Raw genomic sequence first — 21,857 nt, forward strand, 5'->3', positions numbered from 1 at the left:
CCACTCCGCGGATGAAAATTGACAACTGGGCAATGTCAGAAATGTCGGTGCTCTCATCCACAGCCAAGGAATATGCAATAAAATCTTTTCCCTTTTTCACAAGCTGCTCTTTTAGATTGATGGACAACTGGTCTACTCTCTCGGCAATGGTGTTTCTGCTCAGACTCACATTTAAAAAGAGTTGCCTTTTTTCTGGGCAAACTTCGTCACAAACTTTAATCATGCAGTTTTTGATGAAATCCCCCTCCGTAAATGGCCGGGCTGATTTAGCGATCTCTTCTGCCAAAATAAAACTGGCCTTGACAGCAGCCTGGCCTTGTGATTTGGCTTTTTTGAACAGAGCCTGTCGAGATTTGAGGCCTCGTTTTAATTCCTCTGCCTTTTGTAGCCTTTGTTCCATGTCCATATTCTTGTTTTTGTCCGCGTGTTTCGTTTCATAATGTCGTCTCAGATTATACTCTTTCAGTACCGCCACACTTTCTCCACACAGAAGACACACAGGTTTTCCAGCTACCTTCGTGAACATATACTCCGACTCCCACCTTGTTTGAAACCCCCGGTTCTCAGTATCCACCTTCCGTTTTGCCATTTTTGATGGGTATCTGAAAGTTAATTTTACTGTGATGCTGACGACTGCTGTGCCAATAAATATTGAAATGAAGCAGCCTACTGCTCGGTGCGTCACCTTTGCATTGTGGGAAATGTAGTATTGGTGCGTGTAAAAGATCTGCGGGCTGCCGGCTTGCTGCGGGCCGGTTCTAATAATAAATCAAGATCATCCCAGGGGCCGTAAAAAACCTTCTTGCGGGCCGGATGTGGCCCGCGGGCCTTGACTCTGACATATGTGGTGTAGGGGGACAAAATAAATGTATGCACGATGGCGCACGCGCCCAACCGGTTTGGGTTCCCTGTTAGGGGAGGGTTTGGCTGGCCGGGATGTTCTTGTCCCATCACGCTCTAGCGACCCTTTGTGGTGGTCCGGGCTCATGCACTCAGACTTCGGTCACCACTTGTACAGTGTTTCCTGGTGTGGCTGGCTTCTGGGTTAAGTGAGCAGTGTGTCAAGAAGCAGTGCGACTTGGCAGGGTAGTGTTCCGGAGGACGCATGCCTCTCGACCTTCGCCTCTCCCGGGTCCGTTCGGGAGTTGCAACGATGGGACAAGACTGTAACTACCAATTGGATATCACGAAAAAGGGGTAAAAAAAAGTAATCTCGTACCCGTAAATATTTCTCTGCAGCTGTCACCACAACATCTATGTTCTGTGACTTACCTTCCATTTCTGCAGTACAGTTGATAACCATTGCTATGAACACTAAGAAGCCAACCTTACTGAAACATACAAAGCGGACACCCCTTCAAATGATTTGATTCAGGTTTTTCAGCAACACCCGTTGCTAACGTGTGTAAAATCGAGCACACAGCCATCCAATCTCCATAGACAAACATTGGCAGTAGAATGGCCTTACTAAGGAGCTGTGTCTTTCAATGTGGCACCGTCATAGGATGCCACCTTTCCAACAAGTCAGTTCGTCAAATTTCTGCCCTGCTAAGGCTGCCCCGGTCAACTGTAAGTGCTGTTGTTGTGAAGTGGGAACGTCTAGGAGCAACAACGACTCAGCCGCGAAGTGGTAGGCCGCACAAGCTCACAGAATGGGGATTCTGAGTGCTGAAGCGCGTAGTACGTAAAAATCGCCTGTCCTCGGTTGCAACACTCACTACTTAGTTCCAAACTGCCTCTGGAAGCAACGTCAGCACAAGAACTGTTCGTCGGTAGCTTCATGAAATGGGTTTCCATTGCCGAGCAGCCGCACGCACACAAGCCTAAGATCACCATGTGCAATGCCAAGTGTCAGCTGTGGCGATGTAAAGCTCACCGCCATTGGACTCTGAAGCAGTGGAAACGCGTTGTCTGGAGTGATGAATCACACTTCACCATTGGCAGTCCGACGGATTAACCTGGATTTGGCGCATGCCAGGAGAACGCTACCTGCCCCGATTCATAGTACCAAATGTAAAGTTTGGTGGAGGAGGAATAATGTTCTGGGGCTGTTTTTCATGGTTCGGACTAGGCCCCTTAGTTCCAGTGAAGGGAAATCTTAACGCTCCAGCATACAATGACATTCTAGACGATTCTGTGCTTCCAAATTTGTGGCAACAGTTTGGGGAAGGCCCTTTCCTGTTTCAGCATGACAATGCCCCTGTGCACAAAACGAGGTCCATACAGAAACGGTTCGTTGAGATCGGTGTGGAATACCTTGACTTGCCTGCACAGAGCCCAGACCTCATCCCCATCTAACACCTTTGGGATGAATTGGAATGCAGACTGCGAGCCAGGCCTAATCACCCATCATCAGTGTCCAACCTCACTAATGCACTTGTGGCTGAATGGAAGCAAGTCCCTGCAGCGATGTTCCAACATCTAATGGAAAGCCTTCCCAGAAGAGTGGAGGCTGTTATAACAGCGAAGGGTCGACCAACTCCATATTATTGCCCATGATTTTGGAATGAGATGTCCGACGAGTAGGTGTCCACATACTTTGGGTCATGTAGTGTATATCACTCATTGCCCTATACCTCTGTTCTGGTACAGATGTACTATTCACAGGGATCCTCTCAGAATCCTTTACCCTACATCCTCCCTCCTCTACTTTCTTCACTGCCTCAGCATACCACACCTTCTGCACTACTCTGAGACTGGCAACCTCAACCTTCCTTTCTCGCACCGAACACCGCCGATACAGTTGACCCACAGCTTTTCCCACCGAAACTACACCACTCCTCTGTCCCATCTCTGCACATTTCCCACATTTTGGAATCCCCCTACTACACACTGCTTCTACATGCCCATAAACGTGACACCTAGAACACTGCAGTGTAGTCGGCACAAAAGTTCTAACAGCATAACTCATATATCCTAACATTACTTTGTCAGGTAAAGACTAAATCAAAGTTCAAAATAGCAGGCTGTCACCTGTTTCACCACGCTCTCCACTGGGTCTGAGTCACACCAAACGGCAGGCGTCACAAACACCAGGAATCTTCAACTTCAATTGCTCCACCTCCGCACTTAATGGTATCCCAGAAATCCCTCCCTTTAGTAGTGCCCTGTACCTTAGCGCAAAGCAAGATACAGGTCTTTCCCCAAGTTGCGTCGCACGGAGAGCCTGCTCCCTCTGATCTGAAGAAACACAAACAAACGTGACAATTCACTTCGGGTTACCTTCACCCACTCGACAGCACCCACCATATTTTCCACCTAACTTGAAACCACTCATGGATCTGACTGAACTTCTGACCGAACTTGCTCCTTCTTCATACTGCAAAATCATCAGAAATGTCATATCACAATGAGTGCTTCATCATGTGTATGTTGACTATTTTGAAAACCAATCAAAGAAGTAATTACAAATAACATAAAAAACAAGAACATGTGGGTTATTTGTCATATTTGTCTCTGTGCAGGACTTCCTGAAGCAGGGAGAGTCTAAGTCAGCACGCTGTGATGAGCTACAGTCCCTGATCACGAAGGGCTGCACTAAGGCCAAGATTGAGAACCCCCGGGGCAGCACCTCCATCAACAAGAACAAGGCTGTCACCAACCGCAAGAAGGACATGGCAGAGAAGCTGAAGGCTGACCAGATCACTCAGATCCAGCCTCAGAAACTCACCCTCAACCTCCGATCCGGTAATGACCTGACTCCTGACCTGTGCTGATTATTGGATCAGTTTGACCTTTTAGATCATAACGAATAAGATGGACATGGAGGACCTGATCCTCGATCAGCACTCCTACTCTAAGAGGTTTTGTGAATATGGGCCCTGCCTCCTGACCTGACCAGCTCATTGGCCATGTGATACTTTATCTAAACATGACATATTAGAATATGCAATCTTTCTTTTCTGAATCCAAGTTTTCAGGCAGAATCCTGTTGATATTTGTAAAATATTGAATGATGAAGAGTCTTCATGTTCTCTGAATCTGTTCCATTCCTTTCTCACATGAAGGTGAGGCCCAGACCTTTAAGTTGAAGTTCAAGAGGGCAGAGGACTACCCTATCGACCTCTACTACTTGATGGATCTCTCCTTCTCCATGAAAGACGATTTGGAGAATGTCAAGAATCTGGGGACTGACCTGATGCGTGAGATGAAGGAGGTCACCTCAGACTTCAAGATCGGTAAAAGACATGAAACTTCACATACTCAAAATGTTCAAAGTAAGGTCATTCAGAAAGAAGGAAGGTAAAACCGCTTATTGGGTACTTCACTGTGGCTATCCTCTGTTCCAACCTGTGTTGGGATCAGAGCAAAATACAGATTTCAATGGACTGCAAGGAAAATGGATCAATGAAGTATCTTGTTGTTCTTCTTCTCAACATTGGCTGTTTTCCTGACCAGGTTTCGGCTCCTTTGTGGAGAAGACGGTGATGCCATACATCAGCACTACCCCAGCCAGACTGCTGAACCCCTGCACCAGCACCAACAACGACACCTGCACCAGCCCCTTCAGCTATAAGAACGTGCTGAAGCTGACTGAGAACGGGGAGGAGTTCAACAGCCTGGTCAGTAAGCAGCAGATCTCTGGAAACCTGGACTCCCCTGAGGGAGGATTCGATGCCATCATGCAGGTGGCCGTCTGTGGGGTGAGTGACCTGACCCTGGCCATAGTGGGATAGTCTCACTTCAGGGCCTGTAATCATAAAGCATCTCAGAGTAGGAGTACTGTTCTAGGATCAATGTAGCCTTTTTGACCATGATGAATAAGATTACATGGACGGGGTGACCTGATCCTAGATCAGCACTTCTAATCGAAGACACTTTTTAAATACCAGCCCAGAAGTACAGAAAGCTTCATAATCAGCTAGAATGGTTCATGATTGAGATAATACCAGTCAGTCCAAAGCATTACAACAAATAATTAGGATTCACTGAAAAAGTTGGATGCATTTGTTTTCTTTTGGGGGCTCTAATTGGATGTGTTTTTACCCCTCCCCCTGCAGAATGCCATTGGCTGGAGGAACGTCACACGTCTGCTGGTGTTCTCCACTGATGCTGGCTTCCACTTTGCTGGAGATGGCAAGCTGGGCGGCATTGTTCTGCCCAACGATGGGAAGTGTCATCTGGAGAACAACATGTACACCATGAGCCATTACTACGTATGTGTTTCTCTACTTACTCTATACTTTCCAGCCATTTTGTATTGCATTTGTTTTTATTGTAGTGTATTGATTTTGTGTATTTTGCATGCTGAACTCACAAAATGACTTTCCATGTACACGGACAATAAAGTTTAGGGCTGACCCCATTTAGTTTACTGGTCGATTGTTGGGTCAATGGGCTGTTGGTCAACCGATATTTCTTTAGTCGAGCAGTAGCAAAAAATATTATAACAGTAATATCATGGTGTACAAGACACCTGTCAGATTCGCGCCTGTCTGAGTGGACTGATCCATTGTGGAGGCTGTGGGGATGGCACAATCCATCACTCTAAAACATGTGCTACTGAAATTGTATATGGTTATATTACACAAGAACAATGCCGCAACACTAATAAAATAATATTATTTTATAAAAAATAAGCTTTCCCCCATGTTGGATAGTGGTCACTGTCTGGTCACTGTCTTAAGTCAGTTAGGATCGCCACTTTATTTTAAGAATGTGCAATGTCAGAATAATAGTAGAGAGAATGATTTATTTCAACTTTTATTTCTTTCATCACATTCCCAGTGGGTCAGAAGTTACACTGAATTAGTATTTGTTAGCATTGACTTTAAATTGTTTAACTTGGGTCAAATGTTTCGGGTAGCCTTCCACAAGCTTCCCACAATAAGTTGGGTGAATTTTGGCCCATTCCTCCTGATAGAGCTGGTGTAACTGAGTCAGGTTTGTAGGCCTACTTGCGCACACACACTTTTTCAGTTCTGCCCACACATATTCTATAGGATTGAGGTCAGGGATTTGTGATGGCCACTCCAATACCTTGACTTTGTTGTTCTTAAGCCATTTTGCAACAATTTTGGAAGTTTGCTTGGGGTCATTGTCCATTTGGAAGACTCATTTGTGACCAAGCTTTAACCGATGTCTTGAGATGTTGCTTCAATATATCCACATCATTTTCCTTCCTCATGATTCCATCTATTTTGTGAAGTGCCAGACCCTCCTGCACCAAAGCACTACCCACAACATGATGCTGCCACCCCCGTGCTTCACAGTTGGGGTGGTGTTCTTCGGCTTGCAAGCCTCCCCCTTTTTCCTCCAAACATAACGATGGTCATTATGGCCAAACAGTTCTATTTTTGTTTCATCAGACCAGAGGACATTTCTCCAAAATGTACGATCTTTGTCCTCGTGTGCAATTGCAAACCATAGCCCTTTCCTGTACTCCCTGTTCACCCACGACTGCGTGGCCATGCACGCCTCCAACTTAATCATCAAGTTTGCAGACGACACTACAGTGGTAGGCTTGATTACCAACAACGACGAGACGGCCTACAGGGAGGAGGTGAGGGCCCTCGGAGTGTGGTGTCAGGAAAATAACCTCACACTCAATGTCAACATAACAAAGGAGATGATCGTGGACTTGAGGGAGCAGCCCCCTATCCACATTGATGGGACAGTAGTGGAGAGGGTGGAAAGTTTTAAGTTCCTCGGCGTACACATCATGGACAAACTGAAATGGTCCACCCACACAGACAGCGTGGTGAAGGTGGCGCTCAAACTTTTACAGATGCACAATCGAGAGCATCCTGACGGGCTGTATCACCGCCTGGTACGGCATCTTCTCCGCCCATAACCGTAAGGCTCTCCAGAGGGTAGTGAGGTCTGCACAATGCATCACCGGGGGCAAACTACCTGCTCTCCAGGACACCTACACCACCCGATGTCACAGGAAGGCCAAAAAGATCATCAAGGACAACAACCACCCCAGCCACTGCCAGTTCACCCCGCTATCATCCAGAAGGTGAGGTCAGTACAGGTGCATCAAAGCGGGGACCTAGAGACTGAAAAACAGCTTCTATCTCAAGGCCATCAGACTGTTAAACAGCCATCACTAACATTGAGTGGCTGCTGCCAACATACTGACTCAAATCTAGCCACTTTAATAATGGAAATATTGATGTAATAAATGTATCACTAGCCACTTTAAACAATGCCACTTTATATCATGTTTACATACCCTCATGACTCATCTCATATGTATATACTGTACTCTAAACCATCTACTGTATCTTGCCATCTTGATGTAATTAAATGTATCACTAGCCACTTTAAACAATGCAACGTTATATAATGTTTTCATACCCTACATTACTCATCTCATATGTATAAAATGTACTCTATACCACCTACTGTATCTTGCCTATGCCGTTCGGCCATCACTCATTCATATATTTTTATGTACATATTCTTATTCATTCCTTTACACTTGTGTGTATAAGGGTAGTTGTGAAATTATTAGGTTAGATTAGTTGTTAGATATTACTGCATGGTCGGAACTAGAAGCACAAGCATTTCGCTTGTCACTCGCATTAACATCTGCTAACCATGTGTATGTGACAAATAAAATTTGATTTTATTTGATCACCTGGACATGTTGAAATACTGTATCTTCATGCCTAGAATAAAAACCTCCAGGCTTCCATCATAACTGTCAAGGGTTGAGGGATTAGGGAATGTTTTTCCTAAACAAATTAGGGATTTCGGTAACAGAACTTTTCTGTCAGAAATGACTGTTATTATGTTGCAACTGCAGCGACATGGACAGCGCGATAAACACTTTAATGTTCTGTGGTGGTCACTGCAGCAGAGAGCAGAGAGAGACAATGGGTGCTAGTCACACAGTCACTCACTGTCTTTTTCTGAGCCAGCCTGGCACAATCAAATCAATTGCTGGTCGGGCTCCCTTTAGTCTTTTGTGAGTCTTAATTATTTAATCAAACAGTGTGCTTAAGGCATCAGAAAACCTCAGTGAATATAGTTGATTTGATTTAAACACATAGGATTTGTCAATTATTTGAAAAATGCACGTTTTAAAATTTCTACCAATCGATTGAAAAAACAGACAACTCTTGGTCGACCAATATTTTTTTTAGTCGGGGACAGCCCTAATAAAGTTAACGTATCATATATGGCAAGGGTCGGCAAAAGGCGGGCCCGCGGGTCAAACCGCCCCACAAGTGTTTTTTTGGGGGGTGCCCCCCAATATTTTTAGTAAAACATTTTTGGTTTGATTTTGGTCAAAAAAGAATGAAATCACAAGGAATTCAGCAAAAATATATATATATTTAGGAAATCTGTTCCCAAGTATTCCCGCAAATAAAAAAAGAGAGATGATCATGTCTCAATGTTATCGAAGTATGAAATTATTGTTATTTTCAAATACATTACATTTTTGGGCTTAGTTGTAGTCAATTTGCAGTGTACAAATTATTACAATTATGTTCCGGCGCCTCTACCATCCGCTCTGACAAAAATCATCCCTCGGCTGAATCTAGTTGCCTACCCCTAGTATATGGTATAACATGCTGTATGACTGGCACGTCTCAGTGGTATGGTTCATTAGATCTTTGTTTTAACATTTTCATCTTGCATTTCTTTTCAATTGACAGGACTATCCCTCCATTGCCCATTTGGTCCAGAAACTGAGCGACAACAACATTCAGACCATTTTTGCTGTTACTGAGGAATTCCAGCCTGTTTACAAGGAACTGAAGAACCTCATCCCCAAGTCAGCAGTAGGAACTCTGTCCTCCAACTCCAGCAACGTCATCAAGCTCATTATCGATTCTTACAACGTGAGTTTAACTCCCTAACTTTGACTTGGAATGGCTGTTTGATGTAAAGCTAATAATTACTGTGCAGGAAATAAATACCCGGGATGGTTCCCAAATGGGACCCTATTCCCTATATATTGCACTGGACCCTATTCCCTATATAGTGCACTGGGCCCTTTTCCCTATATATTGCACTGGACCCTATTCCCTATATAGTGCACTGGACCCTATTCCTTATATAGTGCACTGGGCCCTATTCCCTATATAGTGCACTGGACCCTATTCCCTATATAGTGCATTGGACCCTTTTCCCTATATAGTGCACTGGACCCTATTCCCTATATAGTGCACTGGACCCTATTCCCTATATAGTGCACTGGACCCTATTCCCTATTTAGTGCACTGGACCCTATTGCCTATATAGTGCACTGGACCCTATTCCCTATATAGTGCACTGGACCCTATTCCCTATATAGTGCACTGGACCCTATTCCCTATATAGTGCACTGGACCCTATTCCCTATATTGTTCACTGGACCCTATTCCCTATATAGTGCACTGGACCCTATTCCTTATATAGTGCACTGGACCCTATTCCCTATATAGTACACTGGACCCTATTCCCTATATAGTGCACTGGACCCTATTCCCTATATAGTGCACTGGACCCTATTCCCTATTTAGTGCACTGGACCCTATTCCCTATATTGTGCACTGGACCCTATTCCCTATTTAGTGCACTGGACCCTATTCCCTATATTGTGCACTGGACCCTATTCCCTATTTAGTGCACTGGACCCTATTCCCTATTTAGTGCACTGGACCCTATTCCCTATTTAGTGCACTGGACCCTATTCCCTATATTGTGCACTACTGTTCTTCTATTGACATATTTTGTTGAAATTATCTGTATGTTGTTTGATATTCTCTGTCATCTGAAAACTTCTCTGTGTGTTGTTTGATATTCTCTGTCATCTGAAAACTTCTCTGTGTGTTGTTTGATATTCTCTGTCATCTGAAAACGTCTCTGTGTGTTGTTTGATATTCTCTGTCATCTGAAAACTTCTCTGTGTGTTGTTTGATATTCTCTGTCATCTGAAAACTTCTCTGTGTGTTGTTTGATATTCTCTGTCATCTGAAAACTTCTCTGTGTGTTGTTTGATATTCTCTGTCATCTGAAGAACTTCTCTGTGTGTTGTTTGATATTCTCTGTCATCTGAAAACATATCTGTGTGTTGTTTGATATTCTCTGTCATCTGAAGAACTTCTCTGTGTGTTGTTTGCAGTGCTTGACTTGTACTGAAATAAGTGCCGGTAGTCATTTTGGATGCCGGTACTGTTTATATTTAGGTGCAGGAGCTCCACAATACTTTTGATCTAATATTCTAGAAGAGGAACAGGAACTCAAGCAGCAGAACATTAGAGGTGCTTGTACTCCGCTCCGGTGAGCTCCTGCCCAGGTCAAGCACTGGTGGTTTGATAGTCTCTGTCATCTGAAGATATTCTCTGTATGCCGTGTGATAGTCTCTGTCATCTGAAGATATTCTCTCTATGTCGTGTGATAGTCTCTGTCATCTGAAGATATTCTCTGTATGCCGTGTGATAGTCTCTGTCATCTGAAGATATTCTCTCTATGCCGTGTGATAGTCTCTGTCATCTGAAGATATTCTCTGTATGTCGTGTGATAGTCTCTGTCATCTGAAGATATTCTCTGTGTGCCGTGTGATAGTCTCTGTCATCTGAAGATATTCTCTGTATGCCGTGTGATAGTCTCTGTCATCTGAAGATATTCTCTCTATGTCGTGTGATAGTCTCTGTCATCTGAAGATATTCTCTGTATGCCGTGTGATAGTCTCTGTCATCTGAAGATATTCTCTGTATGCCGTGTGATAGTCTCTGTCATCTGAAGATATTCTCTGTATGTCGTGTGATAGTCTCTGTCATCTGAAGTCATTCTGGAAAACGGCAAGCTGCCTGAAGGTGTATCCATAACATACAAGTCCATCTGCAAGAACGGTTGGGTTGGAACAGGAGAGAATGGAAGAAAATGCTCGAACATCTCCATTGGAGATGAGGTAAGTGTGAGCTAGCACAGCCTTCCTTAGTCGTCTGGTCTCTATTGAAATATGGGTTGAGAATAAAAATGTGTTACATCTGGAAAAATGTCTAAACCATCCAAGACATTTTAGGAGTTTACTAATGAAAAACAAGAAGAGGGGATATCGTTGAGACCATTTATTGTCAACTTTTCTGCTCAAGAGGTCTTTCTCAGTGCCAGTGTCCAGGAGTTTACTGACGGGTGATTCCAGCTGTTGAGGAAAACTCGTTCCAAGGATCAGGCAGAGCTCATTATCCAGTTAATAAGAGTTTATTCAAGCAAATGCAAGGGAGATTACACTCAGAATACATCTGAGAGGAAACTCAAAGTTACAGAGTCACACACAGTCATTATATACTTCTTACACAAAGAGCTGCTTGAGAGATGAAGGGTACTTAGCTCCACTTCCTTAAAGCATTATACACCAGTTCTCACAGCCTACATGTCTAAGAGAGGGGCGTGATGAGTTCTTTACAGCCTATTCAGCTGCATGAAGATTTTAACATTGAGCAAGGCCTCTGGAGCCCGTAGAGATAAAGAGCCAGCAGCAAATCACTCCTGTGAGAAGAGAAAAACTAAACAGTCATGGAAAATTACCAGTTGAATAGCACTATATAACTCAACCATTTTACATAGCATTTAGACTGTAACAAAACCATTTTACATAGCATTTAGACTAACAAAACCATTTTACATAGCATTTAGACTAACAAAACCATTTTTGCCCCAATACAGCATAATGGACGTTTAGTTTGGAAATGACTAACAGTTTGTGCATGCGCAGGTTGACATTTCGACTGAATCGCCCTAATACCTTCATCCTATCATCTAGGTGTCCTTTGAGATTGCCATCAAGTCCGAGAAGTGTCCGCCTCAAGGCAAGTCCGAGACCATTACAATCAAGCCCCTGGGTTTTACTGAGAATGTGGAGATCGTCCTCAACTTCATCTGCGAATGTGAATGTTCCAAAGATGGAAAACCTCTCAGCGAGATGTGCCACAATGGCAACGGGACCTTTGAGTGTGGAGCCTGCAGGTACGATATAAAAACAGTTGTTTTAGTTCTACTTTTTTGGGTGTGAAATGTTGTTCTGAAACCATACGCTGAGTGCATGTGTGCATCCCAAATGGCACCCTATTCCCTATATAGTGCACTACTTTTGACCTGAGCCCTAGGGTGTCGATACGGGTGTCATTTGGGATGCATGCTAAGTCTCTTGCTTTCTCTCAGGTGCAACGAGGGCCGTATTGGCAGACTGTGTGAGTGCAGTACAGACGAGGTGAGGACGGACGACCTGGACGCTAACTGTCGGAAGGACAACGGTACAGACATCTGCAGCAACAACGGAGACTGTGTGTGTGGAACCTGTGAGTGTAAAAAGAGAGAGAACCCAGAAGAACGTTACAGTGGGAAGTTCTGCGAGTGTGACAACTTCAACTGTGACCGCTCCAGCAACAAACTCTGTGGAGGTAGGACCCGTGGCTTGCCCCCTTGGTTTGAGTACTTTTATACAAGTTTTCATTGACACATTGAATTCATTCGACACTGCTGCGTACTGTAACATTACCACAGCCATAATGAGTAGGCTAATTAAAAGAATAAACAACTGAACAAACCTCCATTTTCTCTACCCCTTTCCTCAGACATGGTCTGAAAGAAAATGTTTTAGATTTGGTGATTCTTCAAATGGGTGGTTGAGTTGTGTAGGCCTAGCATTGATTGAACCTTTTATTTTCTCCCCTCCTCCTCTCTACTAGGACATGGACGTTGTGAGTGCAGGGTGTGTATCTGTGATGCCAACTACACGGGCAGCGCCTGCGACTGTTCCCTGGACACCTCCACCTGCCTGGCAGCCAACAAGCAGATATGTAATGGCCGGGGCACCTGCGAGTGTGGCGTCTGCAAGTGCACCAACCCCAAGTTCCAGGGTCCCACCTGTGAGATCTGCCCCACCTGCCCCGGAGTCTGCGCTGAGCACAAGTGAGCCTGACAACACAGGGTGTCTAAGCAGTCTTTTAGTTTGTTTGTGCGATCTGTTTTTAGGTATTTTGTATGGACTTTTATCATGTTACCCCTGGTTACAGACCAAATTTAGCTCTGGGACAATAACGTTTGTTTGATTGATGATTGTCCTCTACAGGGACTGTGTTCAGTGCCGGGCCTTTGAGACAGGAGAGAAGAAGGACACGTGTGAGAGGGACTGCAGCTACTTCAACCTGATCAGAGTGAAGGACCGGGACAAGCTGCCCCAGCCAGCCGACCAGTCCTACCCCCTATCCCACTGTAAGGAGAGGGACGCCAACGACTGCTGGTTCTACTACACCTACGCCGTCAGGAACCACACAGAGAGTGAGGTCTACGTGGTCGACACTCTGGGTGAGTGGACGGATGTTGCTGCTCAACTCTCTGAAAGAAATACAAATATTTGATTATCCATTTTAAGAATAGCCTGCCCTAATGGCTCGATGTCTGTATAGCATTTTACAGGCTGTGTCACTAATCAAACCTTTTGACTAGGGCCCTGTGGTCTCTGGTCAAAAGTAGTGTACTACAAAAGGAAGTTGTGCACTACAAAGGGAATAAGATGCCATTAGGGACCACACACACAGTGTAGGCCCATGTCCATTGTATGTGATTAACTGTAAATGCAGAATGTTGCCATTGACTCTACACGTGTGTGTGTGTGTGTGTGCCCTTCTGTGCTCCAGAGTGCCCAGCGGGTCCTGACATTATCCCCATCGTGGCTGGCGTGGTGGCGGGCATCGTGCTGATCGGTCTGGCCCTCCTTCTCATCTGGAAGCTGCTCATGATCATCCATGACCGCAGGGAATTTGCCAAGTTCGAGAAGGAGAAAATGAATGCGAAGTGGGACACGGTAAGGTGGATCACACCAACAAACTTGCTTTCGGAAAATAATTGCAGTGGATGCTTTTTATTGTTTACATTGCAGATATCAGTGCCTTTGAAGGCCAGAGGGGATTCTGTGTGAACACTAACTGTTATATGTGTGCCTTGGTTATCTCTTTGGCTCAATCTCCCCTTTCCTTTCTGTTCTGTGCCAACAACTGCAGCACAGAAACATGGCCCTGGCATGCTGCTCAGGCTGAGACAGACTTTATTCACCTTTCCTCTATGGGCCTTTCCCTGACTAGGCTAGGCTAGGGTGGCAGTGCTGCCACCATCTGTCCACTCATGAGTACTACATGTCCATAATAGGTAATAAAGCTGATGTTACCAAAATAAGCTCAATCTAGCTGCTCAGTGTGCTCTGAAGTCATAGCAACAGTATTCCATGTTCATAGTAGTATGACAGAGCACTTGTGTGCTAAGAGAGACTAGCCTCTGGTCTAGGGCCAAATGGCACACTATTCCCTATAGAGTGCACTACTTTTGAACAGAGCCCTGTGGGCCTTGGTCAAAAGTTGTGGAAGTACACCATAATGGGAATAGGGTGCTATTTGGGACAAAACCTCCGTCTCAAGAGCGTGGCTTTTGCTATACCATTTTGGTTGGATACAGTATGTTTGTATTCTGTATGTACACTATTTAGTAGGCTAAATACTTCAACTTGGATTTTATTATACTTTTTTTTTAGCAAAAACAGTAGAAAAACAAACAAACATTTGTTTTTACTAAAGAATAAATTAAAACAAACAGAATTTGCCATCCAAAAGGTACAGAATAATATAAAGAATGAAACAGAGTTGTGATGTTGTATTGTTAACAAGATATTAGTTAATCAAGTCTTCCTGGTTTGTGAATGATATCCATTTCTCCCAGTTACTTTCAAATGCCGGTTTTTGGAGTCTTTAGGCATTTGTCAAGTTTCCATATTAAACATTTATTGGATTATACTTTGCCATTCTTCAAATTGTGCGGCTTCTACTTTATACCAGTTCCTGGTAATGGTGGCTAAGCCTTTCTGCTTTGTTTCAAACCATCCCTCCAGCCTGTCATCTTTTACTGCTTCACCTTCTTTTCATGCTCTTTCTTGTCTTTCTTTTCTCGAACCCATTTGTCTCATTATCGACCATAGCAAGAGAATCCTATATACAAGGGCCCTATTACCGTAATTTCCGGACTATAAGCCGCTACTTTTTTCCCACGCGTTGAACCTCGCGGTTTATACAATGACGCGGCTAATTTATGGATTTTTCCCGCTTTCACAAGATTCATGCCGCCTGAGCACCGTCACATAATGTGACGTAAATCGAGCGCGCTGAAACTTCCCATCATTCTGATTACGGTAGTCATTTTGTCAAAACACGGAGAAATGCATATGATGCAGCTTTCAAGTTGAAGGCGATCGATCTGGCTGTTGGAAAAGAAAATAGAGCTGCTGACAGCGTGGAGCATTGTCAAAAAATCCGCTATCATCAACGAGTTTCGAAAGGCTGGACTGCTGCGTGTTGAAGAGGGCAGCGATCCAACATCGAATGAAGCAATTCTGAGGCTATTCAACTCCGACACCGAAGGAGATGACTTCAGTGGTTTCAGTGCACAGGAGGAGGAAGATAGTGACCAATTACTTTCTTGGTAGGCTACTGTTTAATTTTTGTTACAAGCCGTGTTTCGTTAAAGCCTATTTATTTTTGTTACAAGCCGTGTTTCGTTTAAAGGCTGTGTAAAGTTCATTTGTGTCAATGTACCGGTAGGCACCTGCGGCTTATAGACATGTGCAGCTTATTTATGTACAAAATACATATTTTTTTAATAATTCAGTGGGTGCGGTTTATATTCAGGTGCTTTTAATAGTCCAGCAATTACGGTAATAAGTTCCAGAACCCAAGCTATGGGAGTAAAGTCGTGGTCCTATAAGACTAATTTTGTGTTGCCCATCTTTCTTTTCCCTTCTTCCTGCATGTACTTTACTTTCCCTTTGGAGTGTTTTGTGCTTGAGTGTTTTCCACACACGTTTTCAGCTCATATGTTCATTCTCTTCTTCAAGACAAAAGCTGTAAGAGAACCATTTTCTCATTTCAGCAGTGAGTTTAAGGTTTATGGTACTGAGGCAAATTGAACAACACATTTGTCTAAGAAATTAACTTTGAATAAAACATAAAGAAAAAAAAATAGAAAATCAACAGTGGTCTTTCACATTGGGACGACCACATCTATTAAATGGGTTAAGGTTTAACATTAACATTTCACTGCATGTTGTGTGTGCCATTAACATGCTATATTATTGGACATGTGACTGCTTTGTTCACAAAATGTCGAAAATCTTTTTTGTCCAAACCATGGAGCGGCTGCTCTGGATCGATTTAATTTTAACCAAACTGTGATTTGTGAAGTGGCTCCAACCTGATTATTCTCTTTTTGGGCTACATTCCAAATGGCACCCTGTTCATTCCCCTATGGGCTCTGGTCAAAGGTATAGCACTATATTGGGACATTTGGGACAAAGACATAGTATTTGCCTCACTCTCTCTCTTTACTTGTCTTTTGCAGGGAGTGAATCCCATCTACAAGAGTGCCGTAACAACTGTTTTCAATCCAAAATACGAGGGCAAATGATGGAGCTTCCTCTGTCATTACAACACTGTATGCAAAAGAATATGGAAGGAGGGGTGTTTTTATGTTCACTTTGTTTTTTTAGTTGCCAAATAATAGCAGGGCATTTAGCCACTATTTCAGTATGTTTTACTAACTGCTTTTTCTATGCATTGTTTGAATTGTACAGTATGTATAAACTTGGGTTTTAACTTGTTTGTGGAACTTGAGAGAATCCTTTAAAACTGAATTTTTGCCACTGGATTGGTAGGGTCATTGAAGGTGAGGTTGTGCCTTTCAAAGAACTGTGGAGCCATTCTTTCTGTTTTGAGAGTGAAATTGGATGTCGATATTGGACAAGATATGTAGCGATAGCTGACCATTGGGACAGCAATAAATTGTTATGTGTACAGTTTGTAGGCAATGGATTCTGTCTAAGCCATATTTTAGTGATAGAAAAGGTCTGGAAGCAAAGGTATGTTTCTTTTCAATGACTTTCTTCAACCTGAACAATCAGTTTAATCATTTTTGGGGGTTGTCACGATATTTGTGAATCTTTATAAATGAAATGACATCAAGTACAGTAGTGGTATTATGGGTTTCAGGTTTACATTTAATTGTTTTAAAGAAGACTCAGGTCCCTATTAAACGCCTCATTAATAACAATGCCAAATATGACATAACTCACTGCCTTCTCGTTTTAAGTGTTTTGTTTCAGTTACAGAAATGTAATTCTGAATGGGGTTCTGAATGTTTTTTTACTATCCCCAGCTTTCTTTTTTGCTGTCAAATCATTCTCACCTTAATCCATTTCTAATTTGATGGTTTGATCAAACTCGTCTTCCGTTGAATAATTGTAATTACATTTCAGTTATAAACATCAGTGTTATGGGAATGACGTCAGTCAGATCTTTGTAAAAGTTCAAACATCCCACTTAGTTGTAAGAACACGCCATGCTCTTTGTTTTTAAAGGGTATTTTTATTTCATCAAATTCACATTTTGCAATACTTTATTTCTAAAATAATTTATTAAATAAAGTTCCAATACAAATTACCCTAACATTGCTACATGCTGCATGCGTGTGTGCTAATTATTGTTTAATGTGTCCTTGCTTTGTCTTACTGTTAGAGAGAATCCAGTGGAATGTATCCAAGGTTACTATGTCCAGGGAATGTTCAGGGAATCCAGCTTTCTACTCACTGCCCATCTTATGCTACCCACATGTTTTCTACAGTTAAAGGTCCAATGCAGCTGTTTTTATCTCAATATCCAATCATTTCTGGGTAACAATTAAGTGATTGTTTTCAATTAAAATGATCAAAAACAAATAAAAAGCTTCTTAGCGAAGAGCAATTTCTCAAGCAAAAATTGTTATTGTCTGGGAGTGGTCAAAGTGGGGAAAGGAAGAGAGGATTGGAACTCTTTCTTATTGATCTATGAACTATACTGAACTAAAATATTAATGCTATGTGTAAAGTGTTGGTCCCATGTTTCATGAGCTGAAATAAAAGATCCCTGAAATTTTCCATACTCACAAAAAGTGTATTTCTTTGAAATGTGCACAAATTAGTGAGCATTTCTCATTTTCCAAGATAATCCATCCACCTAACAGGTGTGGCATATCAAGAAGCTGATTAAACAGCACGATCATTACACAGGTGAACCTTGTGCTGGGAACAATAAAAGGCCACGTGTAACCACGCCAGCCCAGGACCTCCACATCCAACTTCTTCACCTGCGGGATCGTCTGAGACCAGCCACCCAGGCAGCTGGTGAAACTGCGTTTGCACAACCAAATAATTTCTGCACAAACGGTCAGAAAACGTCTCAGGGAAGCTCATCTGCGTGCTTGTCGTCCTCACAAGGGTCTTGACCTGACTGCTGTTCGACATCGTAACTGACTTCAGTGGGGCAATCCTCACCGTCGATGGCCACTGGCAGATTGGAGAAGTGTGCTCTTCACGGTGGAATCCCGGTTTCAACTGTACCTTTCAGAAGCCCATTCAGAATAAAATTTCTGTAACTGAAACAAGACACTTAAAACAAGAAGGCAGATGGCAGACAGCGTGTATGGCGCTGTGTGGGCAAGCGGTTTGCTGATGTCAACATTGTGAACAGAGTGCCCCATGGTGGTGGTGGTGTTATGGTATGGGCAGGCATAACCTATGGACAACGAACACAATTGGATTTTATCGATGGCAATTTAAATGCACAGAATACTGTGACAAGATTGTGCCATTAATCCACCGCCATCACCTCATGTTTCAGTATGATAATGCAACAGAAGTTTACAAGCACTTAGGTTGGAGTCATTAACACTTGTTTTTCAACCACTCCACACATTTCTTGTTAACAAACTATAGTTTTGGCAAGTCGGTTAGGACATCTACTTTGTGCATGACACAAGTCAGTTTTCCCACAATTGTTTACAGATAGATTATTTCACATATAATTCACTGTATCACAATTCCAGTGGGTCAGAAGTTTACATACACTAAATTGACTGTGCCTTTAAACAGCTTGGAAAATTCCAGAAAATGATGTCATGCCTTTAGAAGCTTCTGATAGGCTAATTGACATCATTTGAGTCAATTGGAGGTGTACCTGTGGATGTATTTCAAGGCCAACCTTCAAACTCAGTGCCTCTTTGCTTGACATCATGGGAAAATCAGAAGAAACCTGCTAAGACCTCAGAAAAAAAATTGTAGACCTCCACAAGTCTGGTTCATCCTTGGGAGTAATTTCCAAACACCTGAAGGTACCACGTTCATCTGTACAAACAACAGTATGCAAGTATAAACACTAGGGAACCATACAGCCGTCATACCGCTCAGGAAGAAGACGCATTCTGTCTCCTAGAGATTAACGTACTTTGGTGTGAAAAGTGCAAATCAATTCCAGAACAACAGCAATGGACCTTGTGAAGATGCTGGAGGAAACAGGTACAAAACTATCTATATCCACAGTAAAACGAGTCCTATATCGACATTACCTGAAAGGCCGCTAAGCAAGGAAGACGCCACTGCTCCAAAACCACCATAAAAAAAGCCAGACTACGGTTTGCAACTGCACATGGGGACAAATATCGTACTTTTTGGAGAAATGTCCTCTGGTCTGATGAAACAAAAACAGAACTGTTTGGCCATAATGACCATCGTTATGTTAGGAGGAAAAAGGGGCAGGTTTGCAAGCCGAAGGACACCATCCCAACCAAGAAGCACGGGAGTGGCAGCATCATGTTGTGGGGGTGCATTGCTGCAGGAGGGTCTGGTACACTTCGAAATAGATGGCATCATGAGGGAGGAAAATTATTTTGATATATTGAAACAACATCTCAAGACATCAGTCAGGAAGTTAAAGCTTAGTTGCAAATAGGTCTTCCAAATGGACAATGACCCCAACAATACTTCCAAAGTTGTGGCAAAACGGCTTAAGGACAACAAAGCCAAGGTATTGGAGTGGCCATCACAAATCCCTGACCTCAATCATATAGAATATTTGTGGGCAGAACTGAAAAAGTGTGCGCGCAAGGAGGCTTACAAACCTGACTCAGTTACACCAGCTCTGTCAGAAGGAATTGGACAAAATTCACCCAACTTATTGTGGGAAGCTTGTGGAAGGCTAACCAAAATCTTTTACCCAAGTTAAACAATGTAAAGGCAATGCTACCAAATACTAACTGAGTGTATGTAAACTTCTGACCCACTGGGAATGTGATGAAATAAATCATTCTCTCTACTATTATTCTGACATTTCACGTTCTTAAAATAAAGTGGTGATCCTAACTGACCTAAGACAGATTTTTTTTTACTAGGATTCAATGTCCGGAATTGTGAAAAACTGAGTTTAAATGTATTTGGCTAAGGTGAATGTAGACTTCCAACTTCAACTGTTAGTATATTTAAAACAGAATACTTTTAGGCTTTCAATCAAGTAGTATTTTACTGGGTGACTTTCACTTGAGTCATTTTCTGGTAAGCGTGATAATTGGATACTTTTTACACCACTGGATGCTTGAGTTGTGTGGCAGCAACACTGCCACTGCAGCCAGGGAGGGGAACAAGGGCATTCCACAGGATACAGTGGTGCTGAACATTGCTAACAGGAGTTGGAGGCACAGCGTTCTATTAAATGGGTTTGAGGGACCTGCACTCCAATGTCGGTTGGGAGAATGCCCAATAGTTTAAATTAGTTTTGGTTGAAAGTGTTAGGAAAATGTCTACATTGTGAAAGAGGTCTGACCTCAATGGGTCTTCCTGGTTGAATTATTATTTTTTTAAATAGTTCCATCACATAAAATGTAAATCCCAGGTATATTCACTGATTTATGTGAAGAGGTAAGAAGTGTACAGATTGACCTCTCCCTATCCGAACCTGAATGAAGTCAGGCACCAGCAGGCAGCACTGCAATTGAAAAAGACTGCTTTTCTATGCGTCTATTATTTATGTGTTCGTTAGGTAGTCCATTCCCAAGGTAATCACATAGATAGAGGACTCGTGTTCACTATACTATGTAGCTACAACAGATGGAACGTTCTCCTTTTGGGATTTGAGCTCATCAACACAGCGCGCTCTACAGGTGATTGGTGCTAGCCCCCGGCCAATCAGGATGCGTCTTTTGTTGCAAAGTTGTTAACCCCCAACAAGACAGTTATCTTCTCCTATTCGTTAGCCAGCTAGTTTTGATAGCTAGCTAATCTTCTTTAAAATTAACCTTGTAATTTCCTGATTTCAACAACGGATTAGTTCGGCGGAGGCTTTCCGATACGAAAATCAGTTGAAAAAAAATTGTATTTTCCTAACAACTCCATTGAGGTTTTTTGACGATACTGTTTGCTACGTTTCACTTATGCCGTCTGGCCATTTGGGGATTCAATCTCATGATCATCAGAAATGTTATCACCCATGCTGGAGTAAATGTAATGGTACGTTTTTCTGATATCTCTGACTTCATCAATTTACTGATCGAAACTGTCAATTGAAAATTGGTTTGTTTGCAAGATGGGTAGCTAGACAGTTACAGTTATTACAATTTAATCGAATGGCAAGTTGGCTTGCTGATCGACGTGACATCGGTGGTTGGCTAACGTTACAGTCGCGAGACAGCTTCATTGTTAGCTAGCTAGTTAGCTGACGTCATTGTTTTTGTCTAGCTAAGTAAAACTGTGTTCTATTGTTTGGCTTGCGATTGTGTTGTAACTTGTCATTGGCTTTCAAAGGTTGTTCGTTCTGACGTGCGAAATGCAAAACAAATTGTTTTTTTATATTGTGTGGAAAAAAGGTCAGCCAGCTAACGTTACGGTCATTTCCAGAAAGTGTCATACTAAAATCTGATGTATCAACTGGGCAATACCGTTGTAAATTGGCTAATACGTTTTATAACCACTAACGTTAATTTGAATGTCACGTTATAGCTAACTAGTTTACGTTAATGCCATCAAGGAAGGCATTTGATAGCTAAACACTGCCAGCCAACTACCAGTGATCTAA

At 42.7% G+C, this 21,857-nt stretch overlaps 2 protein-coding genes across 5 annotated transcripts in view; both read left to right on the plus strand.

Annotated features, from left to right (window-relative positions):
• Window positions 1–17,907, plus strand: part of LOC110508785 (integrin beta-1) — a 37,470-nt gene extending 19,563 nt beyond the window's left edge. For all 4 annotated transcript variants that reach the window (XM_021589607.3, XM_036966288.2, XM_090224842.1 and 1 more), the window contains 12 exons: window positions 3,465–3,687; window positions 4,008–4,178; window positions 4,399–4,643; window positions 5,001–5,156; window positions 8,610–8,795; window positions 10,709–10,849; window positions 11,705–11,907; window positions 12,103–12,341; window positions 12,630–12,852; window positions 13,013–13,248; window positions 13,581–13,747; window positions 16,324–17,907. In XM_021589607.3, the coding sequence (XP_021445282.3) occupies window positions 3,465–3,687; window positions 4,008–4,178; window positions 4,399–4,643; window positions 5,001–5,156; window positions 8,610–8,795; window positions 10,709–10,849; window positions 11,705–11,907; window positions 12,103–12,341; window positions 12,630–12,852; window positions 13,013–13,248; window positions 13,581–13,747; window positions 16,324–16,389 (2,256 nt within the window). In that variant the 3' untranslated portion in view covers window positions 16,390–17,907. The remainder of the gene's footprint in view (window positions 1–3,464; window positions 3,688–4,007; window positions 4,179–4,398; window positions 4,644–5,000; window positions 5,157–8,609; window positions 8,796–10,708; window positions 10,850–11,704; window positions 11,908–12,102; window positions 12,342–12,629; window positions 12,853–13,012; window positions 13,249–13,580; window positions 13,748–16,323) is intronic.
• Window positions 17,908–20,858: 2,951 nt separating this feature from the next.
• Window positions 20,859–21,857, plus strand: part of LOC110508787 (enhancer of polycomb homolog 1) — a 41,459-nt gene continuing 40,460 nt past the window's right edge. The window contains exon 1 of the mRNA XM_021589611.3: window positions 20,859–21,292. The gene's annotated coding sequence lies outside the window, so the exon portion shown is untranslated. The remainder of the gene's footprint in view (window positions 21,293–21,857) is intronic.

The sequence above is a fragment of the Oncorhynchus mykiss genome, chromosome 28 (assembly GCF_057628025.1).
Source record: "Oncorhynchus mykiss isolate SJ-2025 chromosome 28, ASM5762802v1, whole genome shotgun sequence".
Lineage (NCBI taxonomy): Eukaryota > Metazoa > Chordata > Actinopteri > Salmoniformes > Salmonidae > Oncorhynchus > Oncorhynchus mykiss.